Source organism: Wolffia australiana, chromosome 13, assembly GCF_029677425.1.
Source record: "Wolffia australiana isolate 7733 chromosome 13, ASM2967742v1".
NCBI classification, from domain to species: Eukaryota; Viridiplantae; Streptophyta; class Magnoliopsida; order Alismatales; family Araceae; genus Wolffia; species Wolffia australiana.
The window spans coordinates 11630394-11656400 of NC_135847.1; the positions used below are offsets into that span (position 1 = coordinate 11630394).

At 40.2% G+C, this 26007-nt stretch overlaps 1 protein-coding gene across 3 annotated transcripts; it reads right to left on the bottom strand.

The window, feature by feature from the left end:
• Window positions 1–14159: 14159 nt before the first annotated feature.
• On the bottom strand, window positions 14160–16744 carry LOC144711220 (HVA22-like protein e). 3 transcript variants are annotated; one of them, XR_013583498.1, is made up of 6 exons: window positions 16646–16744; window positions 16520–16546; window positions 16321–16443; window positions 15266–15462; window positions 15110–15176; window positions 14160–14360 (listed from the first exon to the last, which is right to left on the bottom strand). XR_013583498.1 is itself a non-coding variant. In XM_078585152.1 (5 exons), the coding sequence occupies exons 1-5, from the start codon at window positions 16699–16701 to the stop codon at window positions 15172–15174; spliced, it is 408 nt and encodes a 135-aa protein (XP_078441278.1). In that variant the 5' UTR covers window positions 16702–16744; the 3' UTR covers window positions 14966–15171. The 3 variants fall into 3 exon arrangements, 1 of the variants encoding a protein (XP_078441278.1); XR_013583499.1 differs by lacking the exon at window positions 16520–16546 and having other exon boundaries at window positions 16646–16733; XM_078585152.1 differs by lacking the exon at window positions 14160–14360 and having other exon boundaries at window positions 14966–15176.
• Window positions 16745–26007: the final 9263 nt, after the last annotated feature.

The following is a 26007-nucleotide window of genomic DNA, read 5'->3' on the forward strand; positions in this document are numbered from 1 at the left end:
AATGCTCTATCTTTCTCGAAAGTGCGAGGCATCATTATTTTGATGCCTTGCTGGTCGAATTGAGAAAGAAACTAGAGTGACAGAAACTTTATTTTCTATCCCCTAGAGGATGCATCCAACTTATTTGACACATCCACATGAGTATTCCGCTGCATACCCTTGAGGTCCATTCATTATCTCTAAGAGTCCTTCGCTCTGTGGAGCAATTGTGCGCACGTTTCTTATGGTTTGGTCACCTCGAGGGAGAGAGTCTCCACCATTGGGTTTCTTGAGAGATAGCTTGTCGACCGATGGACGAGGGGGGTCTAAGGATTAGACATATTTTGGACGTCCAAGACATGCTTCAAAAGAAGCTCGTATGGCATATGCGTACCATGCACTCCCCATTGGGGAGATTCATCTCATTGAAGTATGGCGAGTGGGCGCGTGAGATGGATATCCAGGGCCTTCTCATGTGGCAGACTTGGCCGAGGTGAGATTAATGCCGGTATGATACATGGCTCACTGACGCACCCCTAGCCCGTCACCCCCACTTTGAGCCCCATCGCCTTAGATTGACTATGGTGCAACTATTACTAGGCGACACAAGCCACCTTTGGGAGCAACATTGCCTTCCCATCAACTTGTTACCCTAGGCCCTGAGTACTCCCATCGTGCCCACTTAGGATTGTCCTATTTGGACGCTTACCCTTGATGGGTCATTCTCTTGCTCTGGGATCGTCGACTTGTTACCCTTGATGGGTTGTGATAAATCCCCGCCTTGCACTGGGATCGTCGAATCTGGCATCCGGCAATTATTACTCGTGTCTCCTTCTTCTTCAGGAGAATTTTGCATCGTGGCCTCTCAACTAATGATCGAGTGACCCATGTCGGTCAATCTCTCCATTCGCGTTGCCATTGCTGCCCCACATTTCCCTAGGTTGAGTCCATAGGGCACATTTTCTTCCACAGTGAGACAATTCTAGCTTGTTGGCGCCAAATCACACACCATTGGCATCCACTTCTCGGTACCTACTCTACTCTAACATTGTTAGAGTGTTTTGGTAAGACGTATCTATTGCCAACACGCTCCAAATGAAGCCCCCCTCCTACACCTCACCATAGCTTACTTACTATGGGAGATTTGGAAAGGATGAAATTCTTATTGTTTTGGAGGAACTCACATGCGCGACTTGGATATTATGTGACAAGTCAACCAATAGATACGTCATACACATCACCCTTCACCACCTCGTGCCCCTAGTTCAACCCTAGCCTGCGACCTCCTTCAATCTTGGAGTATCCCGATGACCCTCCCCCCCATTCGCATTCGGCGTTGGCACCCATCGCCAATCGGCATCCTCAAGCTAAATATGGATGGTGCGGCAAGAGGGAACTCGAGGCCAATAGGGGGAGGTGGTATCTTACAGGATCATACAGGGAGTATTCTTTTTGCTTTCTCCTCTTTTTACGGCATACAAACAAATACACTAGTCGAGGCCATGGCGATGCGTGATAGTTTACTTCTATGCGAGGAACGAAACCTTCACCATATCGTCCTAGAATCAGACTCACAAGTATTAGTTGACATGCTTTGTGCAAGCAAATGCTCCCAATGGAGACTACAACGCGTATGACAGGACATCATGTGGTGCCGCCCCCGCACAACTAGTATTAGTCACCAACTGCACGAGGGAAATCAGACAATAGATGCCCTTGCCAACCACGTTGTACACACACAACCCCCCTCCTCCCTTTTCCTTTCTTGGCAAGCACTTCCTCCGACAGCTCGTGGATGCTATTATGTTGAATACCTAAGCTTGCCAGCCCTTTGTACGCACACATTGTCGAAGGCAGGCCCGCGGGAGTGGCAGATAGCATGGAGAGCTTGAGGCTGGAGAGCTCACCCTCTCACGTGATAGTTCGTCAATTCACGCACGTCCACGATGACATCTGTGAACAGCGGGGCGGACTACGCACTCCACACTTTTTCATTGCGATGAGGGCTCCCCCAACTCCTACTTGCACGAGTGACCATCTTTCGGCCTTCACTAGGTAACACCTATGTACCTTTCCCTTCATGCAACATGGGCATGGGCGAGTAGGGTCTGTATGTAATTGGGACATGTATGCTCACTCCACGCCCAAAAAGGATGAAAAACACTACACGGTATGAATGGATCGGTCTACAGGCATAACTGCAAGGTTAGACTTACATGGCATCATGATTTTACCAATAAAAAAACATCAAAAATACCATTTGTGCGTTCCCCATGCTTGTGTATCAGTCTTGTTAATGAATCTTGGTATGATAACCTTTATTAGCTTTCTATAATAATCATCATTATCATTGTAGAGTTTATTTGATCAATAATATATTTTATCCCATAAATAGTTTGACTTTCCAGCCCATCGAATACCAAGCAACACTGTGATCTTGAAGATAAAAGGAGTGTATTGAATGAATCATCGAACCATTCTGTCATCAGTCAACTTCTACATGTAGTCCTTCGTTTGCATATTTTTTAATAAGTTAGGGTACTTTCACTTGTCAAACTATCACTTTTCCAAGTTATTATATTTATTTTGTTTTCGAATCAATTAATATTCAATAGTTTAGGTTAAACCATTTTGAATCGAATTTAATCTTTAATCACTCAAATTAGATCCCAATTTCCTTAATTAGCAGATCATAATGTATTTAATGTATTTCCCCAATTTTGAGATTAAATTTTGATAAAAATTCAAAAACAACAAAAAAATTTTATTGTGGTTTCCAATCCGTGAGGAACCAGTGAGCATGTTTTACCTAAAAAATTGAATAAGTCAATTAGAATTTAATAAATTCTCTAAACCATTCCAATTCATTAAATAACCCAAAAACATAATTCAACGCGAATAAAGTTTTTGGGTAAAATAAATGATGAATGTCAATGGTCGAACTCTGATCTAGATTTTAGTGATTAAAACAATTTAGTGAAGAGTAATGCTAACATTCCAAAAATCTAAGATCAAATGGACACATAGTCAATCTAAGTGAGGGATCATTTAGCAATTCTTATCAAGAATTGCTAACTAATCGTAAATCTGATGCTCATTGGAAAAAAAATCAGAAATTAAGTCTCTATTAATTGAAACAACTGGAATTTAAAAAAGTAGAACATTAAATACAACTTACAAGCATTGCTATCACTTGAGTAAAAGGATGTCATATCATTCCAATTTAGAGTTCTAAACCCTAAGTTGATAAAAAGTGAATTTTACCACCACCTCCCTAGGGTTCGACCCCTTACTTAAGCATAGGGTTCGCCCGTCCCGATATCCGTCCGATATCCGGTATCGGACAATCGATATCCGATATCCAGAAAGAAATGGGACGGTTCCGGATATCGAATATCGGATATTGGGCGATATCCGTCTATCAGGGGTTAGATGGATATCAGTACCAGATATTGAAGGGGAAGGGATGAGGCAGATATCGGATGCTGGATACCGGTTTTCGATATCCGGATATCAGTTTTTGATATCCGGATATCAAAAACCGGTATCCGGATCTTTTTTTCAGTCCTCGGCAATCCCATATGGAAAAATTCTAATTTTTTTATATTTGCCGCAGCCATCTTACAGTTGAATCTCATCGTCGCTGGCTAACCACCCACAGATGCTACGTAATGAAAAATTAAGTTTGGCCTTTTCACATAATGTTGTCCTATGTCGAACTTCATATGTGAAAAATGCAACAGTTATGTAGGCTTAAACTATTGTTGGACCGAAATTAATTTAATGGAATCTAAAAAATCTAAAACTTCATAATAAGGAGGGTAAAATTGCATATTGTGGAGTGGTTTTTTTTAACTTACAACTAATGTTATAACGAAATTAATATATTTTTATTTTAAGAAAATAAAATTGCATAATATGAGGGTAATAAGTGTATTAGGGTAGAGTGTAATATATTAGTGGAATGGTATGAGAATGACTGACAAGTGACAACTAATGTTTTAACGAAATTAGTACGCTGTATTTTTTTTAGAATATAATTGCAGAAAATATGTAATACCTTTACTAGATAGTAGTAGTAGTTAGTAAGAGGAATAATGAATATGATGGTTTAATAATAAGGGTAGAGCGTAAGATATTAGTGGGATGGTGATTTTAGACTTACAACAAATTTTTGAACGAATTTAATATAATGTAATTTGAAGAAAATAAAATTACTTAATATATTGAACAACTTTAATAGGTAAGTGAAATAATAAATATGAGGGTTTAATAATAAATATGAGGGTTTAATAATAAGGGTAGAGCGTAAGATATTAGTGGGATGATTATTTCAGACTTACAACAATTTTTTGTACGAATTTAATATAATGTAACTTGAAGAAAATAAAATTACTTAATATATTAAACACCTTTAATAGGTAAGTGAAATAGTTAGAAAGAGGAATAACGAAACTGACGATTTAATAATAAGGGTAGAGTGTAAGATATTAGTGGAATGGTTATTTTAGAACTACAAATAATTTTTGAACGAAGTTAATATAACTTATTTTTAAGAAAATAAATTTACATAATATATTGAACACCTTTAATAGATAAGTGAAACAGTTAGTAAGAGGAATAATAAAACTGATGATTTAATAATAAGGGTATATTGTAAGATATTAGTGGAATGGTGATTTTAGACTTACAACAAATTTTTGAACGAATTTAATATAATGTAATATTAAGAAAATAAAATTACATAATATATTTAACACCTTTAATAGATAAGTGAAATAGTTAGTAAGAGGAATAATAAATATGAGGGTTTAATAATAAGGGTAGAGTATATGATATTGGTGGAATGGTTATTTTAGACTTACAAATAATTTTTGACCGAAGTTAATGTAACGTAATTTTAAGAAAATAAATTTACATAATATATTGAACATCTTTAATAGATAAGTGAAACAGTTAGTAAGAGGAATAATAAAACTGCTTATTTAATAATAAGGGTAGAGTGTAAGACACTAGTGGAATTTTTAATCTGAATCTTTATAGTAATGTAAGGTATGAATAGAATTAAAAATTTAAGAGAGGATGAAATGCATACCATGGCAAATGTATAGGAGAATAAAGGTGCATGATATAATTTATATTTGCTATATATACTCGAAATAGTTAGTAATAGGAGTAATAGAGGAGTAAGTATACTTCTTGGCATGATATTTAATTATAGGGATTAATTTTTTTGATTGATATTAATATTATTTATTGGATAGTTGGAGGAATATAGTAATGACAGTTATAAATATATAACAAGAATTGAAAGGGTCTATTTAATTTGATATAAATTTTTATATTTTACTTTCATTTGAATCTTCGTAGTAATTTAGGGATATTCAAAGGAATATTTGGAAAATTTATCAAAATTTAGGGATATTCAAAAGAATATATACACGGCGTTAACTCGACATTTGTAGCAAAATTCACTAACTACATATGACTGTGGCTGTGTCAAAAACACGCAATTCCCATAGAAATCTCCCAACGGCTATGTCAGAGATTTGTGCTTACTTGATCATCACCTGCATTGCCGAAGATAAGAAATAAGAAACGATCATTACGTAGTTCATTTATGTGATGTGTACCTCGAGCACATGCGACCACACCATCTTCTCCGTCGTCACCATCCGAATCTAGCTCAACGTCATTGTACCACCGTTTGTTGTCCGCACGGAGCCAACACTTCACAATGATTAGTGTTTTGATGATTATTGGCGACAGACGTGATGGCTTGTACGTGACAATAACATTGCCAACCGAGAACATGCGCTCGGTAGGGGCGCTCATCGCACATACGGATAATAGGTCCCTCGCAATGGCCGCAAGTAAGAGGAAACGCTTCGCCCCTGTGCTGGCCCACCAAGATAGGGGAGTGAACACACCCTCATTAGGCACAATCTCTACAAAGAATTGGTTGAATTCGTCCCACGTCGACCTCGTTGTCGCAGGTGCCGGTTGCACGTGCCGCATAGTGCTCTTAAGCCAAGCGTCTAACTCTTTACCTCTTGTCTGTCCCTCCTCAGCGGCCCCTCTCGGTCCACGGCTCGACGAGTTACCTGGTAACAATGACCGTACGTATGCGATGGTTGCTTCTCGGACGCCCGGGCAGAGCATTGACCCTTTGTGGAATGGATCCATCAATGCCGCGGTAGTGATCGCCTCATTCGCCCACAATATCTCAGCATACTGTGCAAGCTTGTAATGCATTGCTTTACACGCTTGTGCCATGTTCGAACGATCTCCTTTGTGCAACCGTCGTACGGATGTGAAGAATGTGCCATCTTTGATTTGTTGGACCACTTCCTCCATGTGAACCTTAAGGCCATCTATGAGATATAGGACATCGCAAATCGCCGGTGTCACTGTCTTGCAAACATGATCAGTTGATACGGGGAAATGGCCAAGGATGTGGCAGAACTCTTTTACCAACTCCCACTCATCCTTCGACAACTTCGGCGACCTTGCCTTCCGGTCAAAAGCCTTTGACACTTCGTCAATTACATCACGCTTCTTCACGGCGGTCCCCAACATAGTGTACGTGTTGTTCCATTGGGTTGGACAGTCTAAGACGACAATGTTGGAGTCCTCGACTTCGAGGTCGTCTTCACATGCCTGTGTATAAAGTTCTCTCCGTTGCGTAGAGCTCCGAATACTCCGCACTAGTGTGCACACCTTTGCAACTGCATCACCCAAACATAACGGCTTGTGTGGTCCCTCATTGTCATCAGATGCTGAGAATATATCACCGAGTTCGTTGTCCTGGTCGCTGTCGTAGTGCTCTGCTGTCCTTGTCACGTCACCTTCTTCAGGTTTCACAGCTTGGGCCGAAGGAATACCAAAGCTTTTTATTGCCGCTTGCACGATAATGTTCAGAATGTGTGCCACACATGGGACGTGCCTCATGGCGCTAAACGCCGGGTAAACGCTCTTCATCTTTCTCGTCATCAATGCCAACATCCTCTTATTCGTTGTGGCATTGTCAGTAGTCACGGCGTAGACCTGCATAATTACGTTCCACATTTAAAGGCACAAGTGCAACTAATAAAAGGAGATAAACGCTGAGTGCTGACCTTCATCTAGTGCTTGGAGAACAATGGACGCCATGTTCTCCCCATCGTGCCTGCCGACAATTTCTCGGATGGCAAGTACCCGCTCTCTGTACGCCCATGTGCCATCCACCCAGTGGACGGTGATGCCTAGCAATCCAATTCCGTTCTCCGCAGTCCATGCATCTACGGTGAGTGACACTCAGGCCAAATTTTCCTAGAGCTTCCTCACATCATGTTTCGTTCGGCCGTGCATTTGGATGGTCCACTTCTTTATGACCTTCGCACTTGGAGGATCCAAGACGATAAGCGTTGCATAACACCACATATCCTTGAAGGCGACATTGTCAACAATGCTCCAAGGTGAATCAGTTAGGCATATGAATCGTGCAATGAAATTCTTCGTCTCATCTGGATTGTGCCCTCTAATCGGCCCCCGCCAGCTAGGCCCTCCCAATTGTTTGCTTTGCATTCTGTCAGTGATGCGTGGCTGATCAGGGTCTTCCGGGGCTTCGGCCTTCAGTTCCGCGTGACGAGCTGGATGGCAGGGTTTGAAATGTCGCCAAAATACGTTGGTGCTCTTGTCAATTTGCCTCTTTATTGGTTTCCTCTTACTGTGCGGGTTCAACTCCCTGCACAGTAAGCATGTATAGTATCCATGTTCCATCTGTTCAAAGTAGTCAATGATGACTGAACGATTCGAACGAGGCTGACTCTGTACGGCACGAGAAGTTCCCGCGTCCATACGTTGAGGGCCTGCAGCTCCTGACCCAGATCTTTGTTGGGTTGGGTCATTGCCTTCTGGTGGGTTCATGTTTCTGAAGTCATAATTTGGTAAGCTAAAATTCAATACAATGGCATCACATGACGCCAAACTGCGATTTAAACTCTGAATTAAGTAATGGATGCAATGAATAAGATAATTAAATAAATAGTGAATCAAAGGAGAATGGAATATATAGATAAAGGAAGAAGGATAGATATACAAGCGAGAATTATTGAGTAAGGGAGAATGAGAGAGAGGTGAGAGGAAGAATGAAGAATTAGAGAATTAAAGAGGGTGGGAGAGAACGAGGGTGATAGATAGAGGTGTAAGTTAAAAATTGGCAGAGCGTGAGAGAGAATCAGAGAGAGGGATAAAATCAGTAATTCAGAATGTAAGAGGTGCTGAGAGAGGGAGGGTGAGAATCATATTTTACGTTAGAATGAGAGGGAGAGAAGAGAGGGGAGATGGAGAGGTAGAGAGTTATAGAGGGTGAGAAAAGAGAGGGTGAGTTAGAACTTAGAACCACTAATTAGAGAGCGAGATAGATGTAGGGTGAAAATTGACAGCAAACCGAGAGAAATAATTAGGGAGCAAGAGGGAATGAGAGCAAGGGAGGGAGACTTAGAGACAAAAAGATAAAGAGAAACAGAGAGTGAGATAGAATGAGAGGAAGAAGGAAGAATATTAGAGGAAGAATTCCACATGAATGGAATGAGAGAAAGGTAGAGTGATAGAATAAGTGAAAGGGTGAACGAGAGAGAAATGAGAGAAAGAATAGGTGAAACAATGAGAGAGTAAGATAGAATGAGAGAAGAAAGGGAGAGTTAGAGATACAAAAAATAAAAAGAATCGAAGAGCAAGAGAGAATGAGAGGAAAGAGAGAGAATTAGAGAAAGAATTCCATTGAAATGGAATAAGAGAAAGGAAGAGGGACAAAGTGAGAGAGAGGGTGAACGAGATAAAAATGAGAGAAGGAATGCATGAGTAAGAGAGAATGAGAGAAGATAGGGAGAGTAAGAGATAAAAATTTAGAAGCATAAGAGTGTGAGATAGAATGAGAGAGGAAAGGGTGAATAAAAGAAAGAGTTCAACTGAAGTGGAATGAGAGAAAGAGTGAGTAAGAGAGTTGGAGCGAGAGGGTGAACCAGAGAAAAATGAGAGAAAGAATTAAGGAAACAATCAGAGAATAGGAGAGAATGAGAGAAGAAAGTGAGAGTCACAGAAAAAAACATAAGAAGAACCGGAGAGTGAGATCGAATGCGGTAGAGAGGGAGAATTAGAGAAAGCATTCCACTGGAATGGAATGAGATAAAGGGAGAGTGACAGAGTGAGAGAGGGGGTGAACGAGTAAAAAATGAGAGACAGAATTAGGGAGTAAGAGAGAATGAGAGAAGAGAGGGACAGTTAGAGATAAAAACATGGAAAGAATCAGAGAGTGAGATAGAATCAGGGGAGAGAGGGAGAAATAGAGAAAGAATTCCACTTGAATGGAATGAGAGAAAAGGTGAGTGACAGAGTGAGAGAGAGGGTGGAAGAGAGAAAATTGAGAGAAATAATTAGGGAGTAAGAGAGAATGAGAGAAGGGAGGGAGACTTATAGAGATAGAAATATAAAGAGGAACAGAGAATGAGATAGAATGAGAGAAGAAAGGGAGAATTAGAGAAATAATTACACTAGAATGGGATGAGAGAAAGGGAGAGTGACAGAGTGAGAGAAAGGGCGAAAGAAAGAAAATTGAGAGAAAGAATTAAAGAATTAATCAGAGAGTAGGAGAAAATGAGAGAAGAAAGGAGTTAGAGATTAGAAGATAAAAAGAAACGGAGAGTGAGATAGAATGAGAGAAGAGAAGGAGAGTTAGAGAAAGAATTCCAGTGAAATGGAATATGAGAAGGGAGGGTGACAGAGTGAGTGAGAGGGTGAACGAGAGAAAAAATGAGAGAGAGAATGAGAGAGTAAGAGAGAATAAGGAAAGAAAATGAAGAGTTTGAAATAAAAATATAAAAGGAATCAGAGAGTGAGTTAGAATTAAAGGAGAAAGGGAGAACTAAAAAAAGAATTCCACTGAAATGGAATGAGAGAAAGGGAGACTGGGAGAGTGAGAGAGTGATAGAGAGGGTGAACGAGATAAAAATGAGAGAAGGAATTAGAGAAACAATTAGAGAAACAATCAGAGAGTAAGAGAGACTGAGACAGACTCAGAATTAGAGATAAAAAGATAAAAGGAACCAGAGAGTGAGATAATTGCTGGAGAGACATAGAATTAGAGAAAGAATTCCACTGGAATGGAATGAGAGAAAGAGAGAGTGACAGAGTGAGAGAGAGGGTGAACGAGATAACACTGAGAAAAATAAAGAATGAGGGATAGAGGGAGAATTAGATTGTAACATCGACTGGGGGAAGGAAAGGGAGAATTATCCGGTAAGTGAGAATGATCGAGAGAGAAGAGAGGCGCGAGGGAGAATTGGAAACTGGAGAGTGAAGACTGGAGAGTGGAGAGTACGAGAGAATGAGAAGAGAGAGAGAGAGACTTAGAAGATCAACACTCAAAAGTGAAGAAGAATCAGAGAGATTGGTATGCATTTGCCATGGTATACATTCAATAGCAAGAGCGGAGACAGAAAAATCAAAAGCAATAAAAGCGACATCTGAGAGACAAGAAAAGCAAGAAAATCAAAAGATAGAATAAAAAATCAGAGAGATAAGAAGACATACCTCTGTAGCTGCCGCCGTCAGTCGCCACCGTCCGCCTCCACCATCCTCCGCCGTCCTCCGCTGTCCACCTTCGTCTAAGCTCTGAGCCTCTGACCGAATGACTGTGTATTTTGGATTCAAAAATTTTGAATCGAAAATACAATGTCAACCTAATGAAAATTACGAAATAGGTCAGATCTGATGTGGATATCGGTTTTCGATATCCACATTCGATATCCGATACCGGCATCTGTCCCCTTGAGATGGAGACGGATGCCAACATTGGGATGGATATCGGTATCGGATATCGACACTGTAGCAGCCGATATCCGATACCGATATCCGGTATCCGGATATCGAAAAAACCGGATACTGGAAATTGCCTTTCCGGTATCCGGTACAGCATCCGTCCCGATACTGGCATCCGGTACTGGTATCAGGACGAGCGAACACTACTTGAGCGCTAAGGGATAAATAAATTTATTGGTTAAGTTCGACAACCCTTAAATAACGATATAAAACACATTTTTTTGAGCTTATCACCTCCATGAATCTATATATGATTAAATAATCTTTCTTAATATCACCAAAATTAGTATTCCCTTTCCTCTCGATCATTCCTCTTATCTTCTACACAAATAAAATACCCCTATTCACTACTCCCTAAATTTTAATACTTCTTCTATTACTATATCTATCTATCATATCCTACATGTAACCTATATATCACTCAAAATAAATAGATAGAAATAGTAATTAAAGAAATATTAATCATACTAAGTATATTTTATGGTGATATAAAAAATTTATTAAGAATGGAGGGTATTCCATTGGGACTTTGTTAATTGACTGTGTATAAGAATTGTCCATCAAAGAGATTTAAATCTTTCAGTAATTTTGGGATTATCATTAGGAAGTAGACTATTAACTCTACTTATCAATAATATTTCTAGATCCTCTACATATATACAAGTTATTAAAGTCATCCCTGATTGAAAATAAATAATATGTCTTTTCTATGATATGTTCTGTCCATATCATAATAGGTTTTCATTCCATAATAATTTTAGAATATTTTTATTTAATAATTTTGGCAAACCTTACTCTTTCATCTTAATCATTGCATAATCATAAAACACTTTCTAGCATGTCTAGAACCACATATATTATTTTTATAGATTTTTTACTCAAGTCATTAATTCATTCGTGAAGGTGTGCTTTTGTATATTGATATAAAACCATTAATTATATTTTTCCAATAGTTTTGTAATCATGTAAAAAGATATCTTTCATTCGATTATTTCTAAAAAGGGGGATAAACTCAGTAGACATCATAAATATATTATTTTTCTTCCATCGCTCCGAAAAATATAGAAAAACACTAAGAAATTTCGTCTATTGGAAGTCTCTTTTTTAGTAATTGTAGTGATAAAGTAGTCTTCGTCATGATATTCAATATACATTCTTCACAAATTGGGCTATCACAATAGATGTCTCTTTAAATTAGAATTTAAATTCTGTTATTTTTCCTTTTCTATTAGTGAGATTTTTATGTTTCATTTATTTTTTAAAATATATTATTTTATTCTAAACCAAAAGAAAGATTTTTATGGAACCTTCCTTATCCTATTTTGTCTTTTGGTTCCAAAGGTATTTCTGTCTCTTTTTTCTTCTTTTTCCTCGCTTTCCTTCATTTCCAAGAATTCATTCTGTTCATAGATGACAAATTTTCAAAAATTATTCCTAAATAGTATACACATTTTAAAATAATAAATAAAATACGGATGATTCAAGCCAGAGATCTCAATTTTGAAATAAGGTACTTCTTATTTTATGGATTTTCTTTATTACATTCAGAATAATATTAATCTAATTCACACTAGGAAATGAGGAAAATGAAGAAGCAAGGGAATCTTTAAAATTTCATGAAAAGAGGAATTATCGCATTCACAATTTTATAGATTTTTATTAGGTGTAATAAGCCAAGTAGGGGGATTCTTGTGCTATTGTTGGAATAAAAATAGTAGAAATGCCATTGTATGAGGCTTACCCAATGAAGCATTCAGAAATGTTAGATATAAAAATAATAAGGCCTTCCATACTAAAACAAATTGTCACTGATATCTGCATTCTGGTTCAATATTTAATCATCCCAGCGCAGAGGAAGATAAAAGACAGCCCTACAAAAAAGTGGTCATAAATACATAATAGTGTGGAACTATAATGATGGAATGTAGTGTTTTCATACATAGTGCAATGGATTACCTTATTGAAAACTTTTGAAAATTCATCACAAATCTCATATGTTTCTTTAGTGTTGAAATTTCTTGATTATTATATGATGGTTTTCACTTCCATATAGACTCTACATGGAATAGAGTAAAAGTATAGACAAATAAAAAGGTCATTCCATAAACGAAATCCCTTACATCAATCTTACCAAAATGATATATTGGGATTTATTTACTATAACAAAATAGAGCCTCTTTGATATTCTTCATGAATGAGCTAAGGAATGGAACCATTAAAAGAACGTGCGAGTTAGAAAGGAAGCTAAATAGTCATATTGTTCGTGGGTTGAGAATGGTAGTTTAACTTTATGGGATCGAATCATATGTTGTTCCCCAATATCTGAGGGGTAGAGCAGTCAGTTGTTCCTCATGTCAATGGACTTTAACCATCAGTTTTACATCAATTAATTTATTTTAAGACAAAAATATCAGTTCAATTTGTAATTTTAACTCTTATTTTTCTCATTTAATTTTTTTCTGTTATTTGCTCTCTTCTTGTTTTATAATTTTGGTGTATGTGATCAAATTTTATCAACCTATATGAAATTGTGAACCAGGCTCATCACATAGCTATATAAAAAATTGTGTTTCTCTGTTTAGATGCTAGATTTAAAGCTTACATTTTTTTCTTTTCACAATTATTTCTATTTATTTTATTTTTTCTCAAGGTCATTAATACTCATCAGCTGTTCATCTCATTGGCCTTCAACCCTCCTTTTTCTTCAGGTCTACTACTTTAAACTTATTTTATCTTTGTCTGATATTGACCTCAACTAGTGGTTAGGCTGTAGCTTTGTAGGAATCAGAGTTCCTTCATAACCTTAACATAATAAAATTTCAATCAGAGACAGCTGATCAATATGTTCACATAATCTCCCCAAGTCAAACTTCCAAACAAGGAGATTCAACTGGCTCTGGCTTGGAACATCCAAAGAGGATTCAAGTAGAAACGTGACAATCAAAGAAGATGGTTATGTGTGTGTGATTAATAGGGAGAGAGAAATGGATGAGATAGCAGTACTGATAAGTTCATCGATGAACTTCTCCCATGATTCCTTTTAATCACGCATATTATAATGTACTCTATTCATTAATTACTTCTCTTATGCATAATCATGCATGAAGATATCCACAACCTTAGACTTTTCTTAGTTTAAAATTTCATAAATGTTTCATTTAGTCATCTATCTCTGAATCTCTCTTCCAGAGTGTATCTCTCTCTCTGACTCTCGCATTTGATGATTTTATACTAGGAATGAAGAGGAACAACAACATCTCCACTCGAAAGGTCGATATTTCTCTCTTGATCATTTAAAAAAACAACTTGCGAGCACGCCATTTTTGAAATATGAATATAATATAAGGCCAGAGGATTAATAAGGATGCAAACACGAAGATAGATTAGTCTCAATCACCGTAGAATCCTGTTAATATCAGGTTCAGTCTGAGTCTTCACCAAACAGTGGTATATTCACGAACGAACCAAACACAAACACAAACTTCCCATCCCTACACGAGAATCCCACCAGAGCACCTTCTCTGCAAATCAAAACAAAATAATCCCTTTTTTCATCAGGTCCAGATCAAGATCAAATGTCTTGAGTGACCAATCCAGCAGAACTCAAAAGATAAAGAAGAGCCATTGATTTCACTACGCTTGTTTCAGGATTGTAATGTAATTCTCAACAAGAGAATGAAAGGGTGGCCTTTTGCTTTATTTTAAAAAAATAAGAACTAAGCTAAATTTATGAATTATATGACGCACATTTGCTCAAATTCACATTTCCTTCGATTCACTTCAGTATTTCAGTCTTCACTTTCATCACTCTCCCTCATTATGTTGACTTTCTTCAACCTCTTTTAGCAATGATAATGAAACACCAACTGTTTAATAATTTGTTTATACAAAGTTCGCTCAGTCTCCCTCTCTCACTCATTCTCTCTTTACCACCATTTTGGGCAATTATGATACTCTTTCTCATTCTACCACAACCATCTTTTTCACAGTCACTATGTACCTAATTTTTTTCTTGTCCATTATTTTCATTGGATTCAATTATCATCTTCTTTGGTTTAAATTTGTTCGGTTACATTGGAATTATGTGAATTTCATCTTGTCATTGATCTCATATCAAGAATCAATATCGACCTAGAAACCAAGAAATTAAAATAAGGCACAGCATAAAGTATTCCCTACATTATCCAATCCATTAAATTTTATCTAAGTCAGCCTCTCTTACTACTTCAAAGTAACGCATTCCTCAACAACCCATTCTAAATCGCCATACCTCCTATGCAGAAAAGATGCAACCAGAGACTCCAAACCATGATCTGGGTCCTTCAAAATTCTTCAATCTGAAAAAGAAAGAATTGATTAAAGCCGGTATAATTAACAATTGAGGAAGATCAGGAGAGAAGGACACAAAGTCAGAGCAAGAATTGACCATCTAGAATGTGGAGTTTCTTCCGCCATCTATGCCTACGTCCACCCTCACCGTCGCTGCTGCCGCCGCCACTGCCCCCCTTGAACTTATGGATCTGCTCTCGCACGATCCTCTCATAGACGAAGGCGGCGCCACGGAACTGGGGCAGTACCAGCCATGTCGTGAAAGCCAGCTTGACATGATACCACATTGGCACCCTTTCCACAAACATACCAAATTAGCAATTCGATCACATTCCCCAACACATCAAAGGAATTGACGGACGGAACGGTACAGTACGGATGTAAAAGCACACTAAATCACCAGCACCGAATAACGGGACAGGACGGAACGCGCGAAGGTCATTCAACGACGTTGGAGTTACAGGCAGCCGTTGACGAGTTTGGATGAACTAATGGTTGACGTCAAGGTCCCATCATCGTCACTCATCATTTTCACTAAATTTCTGTTAAATTCGGTGAACTCGTCAACGTCAACGTCATACGGACGCCCTGAATCACCAACTAAAGATCCGTCCCGCCGGCGTCAACGTCCCGGGACGAAGAATCATCCCGTCCGAGGATACGGAAGAATTTCGGGATGAAAATTCGTCCGGGGACCACCAGACGGGACGGTTTTCCTCCTGTTGGACGAAAAAATCGTCCGTCCGGAGGTCTCCGGACGATGGACGGACGAATCTGGATGCAAAACCATCGGATTCACATCCGCCGGTTGAGATGTTGCCACGTGGCCTTGCTTAGGACAATTTATAATATATTATAATCTATTATAATATATTAAAAAATATAATGTATTTTGTCCGGGATGAATTTCGGGACGAAAATTCGTCCCGGGAGGCCTGGGAGGGACGAAAAATCGCCTCTGAGCTAACATCGGACATAGGACGGGACGAAATTCGTCCCGTCCTTCGTCCACGTCCAAGACGATCCGGAACTATATCCCCAACTTCCGTTCTGGATAACGAGGGATGACGGATGACGTTAATAGACGGAACGGATGACGTGTCGCCTTCCGTTGGGGCGTTCAGGGGAAGGGTTAGAGAGATCAGAGAGTACCAATGGAGGATTGGCTCGGCCACCATCTCCGTCAATGTGAGGAACGAGTACAGGATCCAGTAGGCGAGCCATTGCTCGTCGTCGACCGAGGACGGGCTCTCGATCGCCCTCACCGACTCGTACCTGCAACGAACGCCATCAAAATCGCAAAGAAAACGATCAAACAGAGAAAACTGAAGCCGATTCGAATCGTCCTTACAGCGGATACAGTAGCGTGATCGCCGGGCTGTAAAATCAGAGAAATAGAACACGCGGATGATCAAATCACGGGTCCAGAACACGGATTCGAAGCTGAAATCGAAGGAACTAGGGCAAGAAATCGAACCTGACGAAGGGGAGGAGATGGTTGAGGACGATCCAGAGCTGGTCTGGCCCCTTCATCGTTCCCGCGTTGAGCGCCCCTTCACTGAGCTAAGAACACCTCCCTTATTTATAAGGCAGACGAAAAGGGGATGACGTCATTTTTATGCCACGTGGCGGCTCCTGATTCGGTTGTCTTTATCCCTAAGTGGGTCCCACAAAGATTTTCCCCACCCTCCCTTTTTTGATAAAAATAGAAAAGTTAATAGTGACTGGTCACTGGTGCATTAAAGAATGAGAAAGAGGGTATCTAGAATAGTGACTTCTGTTTTCGTCATCCGTCGTCTTCCCTGCATCGGACGACTCAACTAAATGATTTCCGTCATCAGTCATCCGTCACAGATGATGGACGACTCATGATGGAAATGACGGAAGGGGTGACGGAGGATGACTGATGACGTTTTGGATGATGCAATTGTGGATGGATATTTAAGAAAAATTAAATAAGTGGGTCTCTTTTAGGCGGAGGCGAGGTGCATGACTGTCATCTTCGACGAGGATGACAACAATTATAGACAGGGATGAGGACCATGGAGGCTGGTGGTGAAGACAACCATCCCCAATGACCTTGGAGAATGGGAATGATGATCATCGATGATAGGGACGACAGCCATCGCCAATGGTTATGATGACTGTCGACGAGGGAAATTTGACTCAATACTGACGGGAATGATGAGGACTAATGATGCAGATGATGACTGTCGAGGCAAGGACCATGACCGTGGACAACAGGGACAATGATTGTCGACGACCAGGACAACTATTGCTAATGATGGGGACGCCGACCTCTAGTGACACAGACAACGATCATGGACGACAACTGTCGATGACGGGGATGGCGATTGTTGACGATAAGGATGAAGATCATCTTGGATGCGAACAGGGTTTGTCAATGATGGGAACAAAGACCATTGTAGATGGGGATGGCAATTGTCAACTGGGACAACAATCATTGATGACAGAGACAATAACCACATATGATGGGGTTGACCATTGACGATGGAGGCAATGACCGCTGAAGAAGAGATGATGACAGTCATTGTTGCAGAAAATAATTAGCGTAAATGATTGGGACAAGCCCCGCATGGGAAGAGAAGAGGCTATCATGGATGGCGATGATACTGTGGTCAACCAGGACAAGGATCATCATGTACGGGAAGGATGATGATTGTCAACATTGATGACAACCATCATTGATCAATATAGTGACAGTAATGGAAGGGAACCATCATTCATCTAATTGTTGTAGACATTGCTCTCTCCCACTATCTCTTGCTCTCTTGTTTTCTTTCTCTGACTATCTCTCTTGCTCTCTCTGTGTCTCTCTCTATGTCACACACTCTATCTATATATCTATCTCACTCTCTCACTATCTCTGTCTTTTTGTATCTCACACTCTAAGCCTATCTATACATCTATCTCACTCTCTCTCACTATCTCAGTCTTTCTGTATCCCACACTCTAAGTCTATCTGTCTATCTATCTCACACTCTCTCTCTATCTCACACTCTCCCTCGATCTACCTATCTACCTCACTCTCTCTCTCAATCTCAGTCCTCTATCTCTCTCACTCTCTCTCCGTGTCTCTCTGTCTCAGTCTCTCTCTATCTCTCTCAGTGTCTCTCTATATCTCAGTGTCTCTCTATCTATCTCACTCTCTCTCCGTGTCTCTCTATCTCAGTCTCTCTATCTATCGCACTCTCTCTCCATCTCTTTCTCTATCTATCTCACTCTCTCTCCATGTCTCTCTATCTATCTCACTCTCTCTCCGTGTCTCTCTATCTCAGTCTCTCTATCTATCGCACTCTCTCTCCATCTCTTTCTCTATCTATCTCACTCTCTCTCCATGTCTCTCTATCTATCTCACTCTCTCTCCATCTCTTTCTCTATCTCACTATTTCTCTCTCTTGTCCTCTCTCTCTATCTATCTCACTCTCTCTCCGTGTCTTTCTCTATCTCACTATTTCTCTCTATTGTCTTCTGTCTCTATCTATCTCGCTCTCTCTCTCTTGTTATCTCTCTCTATCTCACTATTTCTCTCTCTTGTTCTCTTTCTCTCTCTATCTCACTATTTCTCTCCCTATCTCACCCTCTATCTCTCTTGTTATCTGTGTCTCTGCATCTCACTCTCTTTCTCACTCTTGTTCTATGTCTCTCTACATCTTCTCTCCTTCTGTCTTGTTATATGTCTCTCTCTACATCTTCTCTCCTTCTCTCTTGTTACATGTCTCTCTCTACATCAAACTCTCCATTTCACTCTTGTTCTATGTCTCTCTTCTCACTCTCCTTCTCTCTCTTGTTCTATGTCTCTCTCTACATCTCACTCTCCTCTCTCTTGGTCTATGTCTCTCTCTACATCTCACTCTCCTCTCTCTTGTTCTATGTCTCTATCTTACTCTCTCTCTCATGCGTTCTGTCTCTCTACATCTTCTCTACTTCTCTCTTGTCATATCTCTCTCTCTATCTCACTCTCTCTCTCATTCTGTCTCCCTGCATCTCACTCTCTCTCTCATTCTCTGTCTCTCTACATCTCACTCTCTCTCTCATTCTCTGTCTCTCTACATCTCACTCTCTCTCTCTCATTTTCTGTCTCTCTACATCTCACTCTCTCTCTCATTCTCTGTCTCTCTACATCTCACTCTCTCTCTCATTCTCGATAACATGCATTTTTAGTACCGTATATGATTATATTTACATGTTTATCTGCATTAAATTACTCTTATTTGGATGTTGTCGAATGACGACAAATTAGAATCGATTCTAATGGCTGGCAACAGCCAATCATTTCAGCACGCAATCGTCGCCTCGCGATTCGCGAGCGATGATTGCAACTAATGTTAACTAATGGAGTTTGAAATTCTAACGTAACAAATGGCGTGGACGAATTAAAAAAAGGATGGATTTTTTTGTAATAAATGCTGCGCAGACCAAGGCGAAAAGGACAAAATCTACTTTCCCTCTCTCTCTCCTTTGATTCTACCAGCGCTGACGCGTCAGCCGCGAATCTTCTCCCTCTTTTTTATTTGTTTTTCTTTTATCTTTTTATCTCCTTCCTAGGTGCATGTGGCGTGGAAAATGACAAGTGCATGCGGAAGGCTAGGATTTCTTCAACTTCAAACGGCGATAACTTTTTTATCTACAACTCCGATTGAACTGAAATTTCAATGCCACTTTGTCTTCCCCTCCTCTTTCTATCCATACCCTCCGATCTATAATAGAGGCCTGGATCATTGTAAAATTCATCTTGAACTTGCTTCCTACTTGTGTGAGCTGATTGAAAGATGGTGAGTTTTGAGATCCATCAAGTGTGTTCTTGGTGTCTTGGGTGTGTGGAAAGAAGCATAAGAAAAGAGGTGGAGCTTACCAGCACTTGCAAATCGCCGTGATCCTGGAGGAATGCAAGGATCTAAGGTAAGTGTCTTCGCCTTACGTTGTTTCTCTTCCAACATCATCGTCATCATAATTATAGTTGTTTATCAACTTTTCATTTATCATTTCACTTGTGTTCTCATTATCTCGTCTCTATCTTTATCATCATACCGTTCGCGCTTTTGATCACTATAGTGTCCGTCTCACCATCCACCTTATTCCCATAACACTTACCATAATTCTACTTACATTTCCTCGACATCACTATCTCACCTATTCTATTCTCGTATTTATCTCTTCTCATACCGATAATCAATATAGTGAGAAAATTAAATCCTTAATCATTGTTCCCTGTGGAGACGACTCGTACTCATCACTAACTATGTATTCTTAAGTACAGTTAAATATTCAATGACGAAATTAAAACCCCTAAAATTGAGATTATCAATTCTTTGTCTCTCTACATCTCTCTCTCTCTCTTGCTCTCGTTCTCTGTCTCTCTACATATCACTCTCTCTCTCTCATTTGCTATCTCTCTACATCTCACTCTCTCTCATTCTGTCTCTCTACATCTCACTCTCTCTTTCTCTCTCATTCTCTGTCTTTGTCTCTCTACATCTCACTTATTCTCTCTCTGTCTCTCTACATCTTGCTCTCTATCTCTATCTATCTCTCTCTCTCTTTGTATCTCTACATCTCACACTCTCTCTCTGTCGTTCTCTATCTCTCTACATCTCACTCTCTCTCTCATTCTCTGTGTCTCTACGCCTCACTCTCTCTCTCATTCTCTGTGTCTCTACATCTCACTCTCTCTCTCCTCTCATTCTCTGTCTCTATACATCTCACTCTCTCTCTCTCCTCTCATTCTCTGTCTCTCTACATCTTGCACTCTCTCTCTCCTCTCATTCTCTGTCTCTCTACATCTCACTCTCTCTCTCTCGTTCTCTGTCTCTCTACACCTCACTCTCTCTCTTATTCTCTGTCTCTCTATATCTCACTCTCCCTCTCTCTCGTTCTCTCTCTCAACATCTCACTCTCCCTCTATCTCGTTATCTGTCTCCATACATCTAACGCTCCCTCTCTCTTGTTCTCTATCTCTCTACATCTCACTCTCTCTCTCATTCTCTATCTCTCTACATCTCTCTCTCTCTCAACATCTCACTCTCCCTCTATCTCATTCTTTGTCTCTCTACATCTCACTCTCTCTCTCAACATCTCACTCTCCCTCTATCTCGTTCTCTGTCTCTCTACATCTCACACTCTCTCTCTCAACATCTCACTCTCCCTCTCTCTTGTTCTCTGTCTCTCTACATCTCACTCTCTCTCTCATTATCTATCTCTCTACATCTCTCTCTCTCAACATCGCACTCTCCCTCTATCTCGTTCTCTATCACTCTACATCTCACTCTCTCTCTCTCTCTCAACATCTCACTCTCCCTTTCTCTCAACATGTCAAACCTAATCGGTTTTTCGAGTTAGTATTGATGCATTTGAAAATCATCGAAGAACTCTTCTCTGATATTGCACTACCTTGGCTAAGGACTTCATTGCATTGTCTTCCTTGAGCTATCACCTCTTATACCGAGGTTGGACGATACCATCTTGACCACTCAATCATCTTCATAAACTTCCTGATGCACCTAAACTAAGACTATTTAGACTCCCATGATTAAAGACTCATGGTTCATAGTCAAAATACAACTTTATGTCCACAATACGTCTTTGGTGTCTTCGGTCGTAGGACCACTTACACAACCATGACATGAATCAACCTGATCGATAGTGTGTTATAATACCATCCAAGGATTTGTGTGGATCACTTCAATGACCTCTTTATACTAAAGAGCACCTACTATCTATCATAAGTATCTCTACACAAATGGTTATGGGTGATGGAAATAATGTGGCCGACAAGCCAATCACACATTCCACATCTCGTTCCATATTCATTAATAGAACATATTCATTATGGTGCACGTGTGATGCGTATAATGAAGTCCATGAATACATGATCGGACTTAGTGAATTATGATGAGATCATAATACGGAGATCACTAGTCTTTAAGCATGTGTTCTAAACATTCCTATTCAAAGGATACACGAGAAGGACATCGAAGTATCCGGATAGAATAACAACACTATCTAGCCTCACTCATATGATGAGTATGGCCGGTCCCGTAGCCATTAGTGTGGTGACACTAAGGATAGATAGTGGGTGTTCTTTAGTGGAAAGAGTTCACTGAATTGATCCGTACGAATCCCTGAATGGTATTATACCGAATTGTCAATCAGGTTGATTCACGTCACGGTTGTGTAAGTGGTCCTTCGACCTGAGACACCAAAGACGTCTTGTGGACAGACAGTTGTACTTTGGCTATGGACAACAAGTCTCTAATCATGGGATTCTAAACGGTCTTAGTTCGGGTACATCAAGAAGTTCACGAAGACGATTGAGTGGTCAAGATGGGATCGTCCGCTCTCGGTATAAGAGGTGATAGCTTAAGGAAGACGATGCAATGAAGTCCTTGGCCAAGACAGTGAAACATCAGAGAAGAGTTCTCTGATGATTTCCGAATGCCTCACTACTAACTCGGATGATCGATTAGGGTTTGACAGTTGACCATACCCTAAGTCGTCCCAAGAGCATCAAGTGGATGAGGGATTATACATACGCGGTAACTGATGATGAACAAGTTCCATGAGTGAGTCGATACACACTCCTTTGTATCTTCTAGGACACGAGGTGTAGCTTGGCACCCCACGTGTCGGAGTCTCGACCTATCGATTAGGTTAAATCGATCCGACGTTAATTAATCTATATGATGATATAGTTAATTAATTTGGAAGGCCAATAAAGGTTATTGGGTCTCTAGAGTCGTTAACTAGACTGATACATGGGCCTAGAGGGTCACACGTAAATGGCCTTTTGGACGTTGGAAGATATACTTAAGTTTTGGGGATTTTATGAAAAATACCCACTTAGTATAAATAGGGGAAGGCCCTGAACGAAATTCACCCAGGCTAGAATTTTTCAGGGGCCTTTCCCCTTATTCTCTAATCTCCCCACACCCCCTCTCCATCCCTAATGTGATCGGGACGATGTAACGACGCCAACAGAGAAGGAACGGGGCTCGTCAACGAGAAGGAGGAGATCCGGCTTGCCGAGGACCGCGTGGATACGTCTAGAGGCTGCACACGAGCAGCTCGACTCGTCTTGCTCCGAGATCGAAGAAATCACGAATGAGATTCGTGCTAAGGTACTTCATTTAATGTTTTTTGTCGATGTCATTCGATTCGCAAAAGTCTTCCGTTGCGCATCGTTTTGATTTATTCATCCATGTCAAGGCTTATAAAACCCAGCAATGGGATCATCCATATTCATCATATGAGTGAGGGTATATCATGATATTCCATATGTATACTTCGATGTCCTTCTTGATTATCTTTTGAATAGGAATGTGTACAAAACATGCTTAAAGACTAGTGATCTCCGTATAACAATCTCATCATAGTTGAGTATGTCCAATCATATATTCATTGACTTCATTATAAGCATCACATGTACATTATAATGAATTTATTCTTTTAATAAAATATGAAATGATTTAGGGAATGTGTGATTGGCTTACTAGCCACATATATTTCCATTGTATTGGTCCACACATACATTACTTTTTTTAACAAAGAACACGATGCGGGATACGACCAACCCAAGGGTTGTGCCCATAGACGGATCCAGGCCTACCATGGACGCCACTTAGGGGGTTTTATATATTAAGTGAGGTGTTTATAAGTATTTATAGGTGTGGAGCGAGCGTAAAAGTCTCAATTAGTCCTGGACGCTACTCGCCCAAGCCCATGATTTAAAAAAGAAAAAAATACAAAGGTGACATTGGTGCAACTCCTGGAGAAGGCCGCGAGTGCCCATAGCATACTCGTGTCCCTCGAAGGTGGTGATGCGTGGAGTATAAGCGGTCATCGTGCCATCATCAAATATCATCATGGAGGTGCATAGAGGGTACAACAGTTATGCGAGAGGTCGCGCACTCTCGCCTCTAGCTATCCATGATATATGCCACACGCTAGGGCACACATTTGATAGGGTGCGCCGCATGTGGAGAACGGGCATGTCGAAGCTCTCAACGTGATGGCAGTCGCGAGCCGCTTGAGGAACGTCTTGCCAAGTGATGTATAGGGAGGGGTTGTGAGAGCATACCATATAGTTGGAGAGGGCATTTGCAGTCTGGTTCTCCTCGCACAACTAATGATGATTGATGGTCAAGTGTGGGCGACTTCGCATGATGTCTTGTCAGACTCTCTAGATATGCCACTAGGAGCATGAACCTACACAGAGCAGGTTGACCAACAACTGTGAGTTTGATTCTAGGATGATATTGTGAAAGTTTTGCTCCTCGTAGAGGAGCAAGACATCACGTGTCGCAATAGCTTCGGTTGTTGTATTGGTCTCTACTCCATAGAAAGATGAGAAAGAAAAAATGATATTCTTTGTGTGATCTCGTAAAATAGCATATCCACCTGGTGGGCTGGGGTTTCCTTTGGCAGCACCATCCACATTGAGCCTATTGGTAGTGGGTGCCAATGGACAATCTGTAGCTGACTAGTGATGGAATTCAAATCCACCAGGATTCTCTAGGCGTGAAGTATATCGCATGTGAATGGGTGTGTCAAGAAATGGGCAGTACAAGCTGTTGCATTCTCCATAGACATTGTTTGACATATTGCATGACATCAAGTGCTATCATAGTAGACCCTGCAAAGTGAGAAGAATTTTTCCCTTTCTATATCTTACATAGCAAGTATGCTATAGTGATGTATAGATAAGGGCTAGGTTTAGAGCGTGTTGACAAGATAAAGATCTTCTCAAAATATTTTATCATTGTATAGAAGATGACATTGGTGAGTAAATTGGCGCTAGTAGCCTATAAGAATCTTACTATGGAAGAAAAGGTGTTCCATAGTCTCAACCTGAGGAGAAATTAGGCAACAATGGCAGCGCGATCCCGATCATCAGTAAGGAGGCCGTGGGCCATGAATTTCCAAAGGAAGAATGAGACACGAATAATAATCACTTGATTTCCACATGTGTCGAGCCCAAGATTGTGTAGGGAATCTCTCTCAAAAGTGATCCCAAGAGAACCAGCATGAGAAATTCTCATCAAGCATGAGTGTCCAAATAGGGCAATCTGGGGAGGTCCCAATTACAGTAACCATAGCATGCGGTATGAAATCTAAAAGAAGGCCATGTTGCTCCCATAGGAGTTGCACGTTCCCCGTTAGTAACTATGCCATGGTAAAGCATAGGCGATGGTGGACAAGATTAAGGTGGCAAGCTAAGGGTGTCAGTGAGCCAAGTATCATACCAAGCACTAATCATGTCTTGCCTGATGTACCAACATGTATGCCACCTTTTGTGGCCTTTGATATCCAACTCCCTATGAGCCCACTCGCCATACTTGGCATATATGAAGCACCCCAACGCGAAGCGCATGGTATGCATATGCCACACAAGCTTCTTCTGAAGCATGTCTTGGGCGTCTTGGGGCCCTTGATCCCTAGACACGCCTCGTCCATCGGTCAACAGGCTTTCTACCAAGAGACCCAATGGTGTCTATGGCCTCCCTTGAGGTGACTCGACCATAGGAAATGAGGCTATCCATATAGCCCATTGATGATCACATACATTTATTTGACATCTCCCCTCAACCATATTGATCTCTCTACAAGACTGTAATTATTACATGGCAAAAAGTAATAAACTATCTAAATTTATCGTTGCAGGTCCTAATTTTTTGCCAAAACTAAACTACATAACTATTCTTCAAGCTTTGGCTGGTGCTTGCCACCAGAAACTATACAATCACCGAAGGGATCAGCTTTTGAGCAACAATCAGTAATTGAAGATTCGAGGAGAGTTGCCTCTATTAATCTATGCAGCTA

Excerpts from the sequence above, each read along its gene's own strand:
- LOC144711220 (XM_078585152.1), bottom strand. The coding sequence starts at position 16,701 with ATGAAGGGGCCAGACCAGCTCTGGATCGTCCTCAACCATCTCCTCCCC. Across the intron at positions 16,547-16,645 it reads CATCTCCTCCCCTTCGTCAG|CCCGGCGATCACGCTACTGT; the intron begins GTTCGATTTCTT and ends CTGATTTTACAG. Across the intron at positions 15,463-16,320 it reads GCCGAGCCAATCCTCCATTG|GGTGCCAATGTGGTATCATG; the intron begins GTACTCTCTGAT and ends GTTTGTGGAAAG.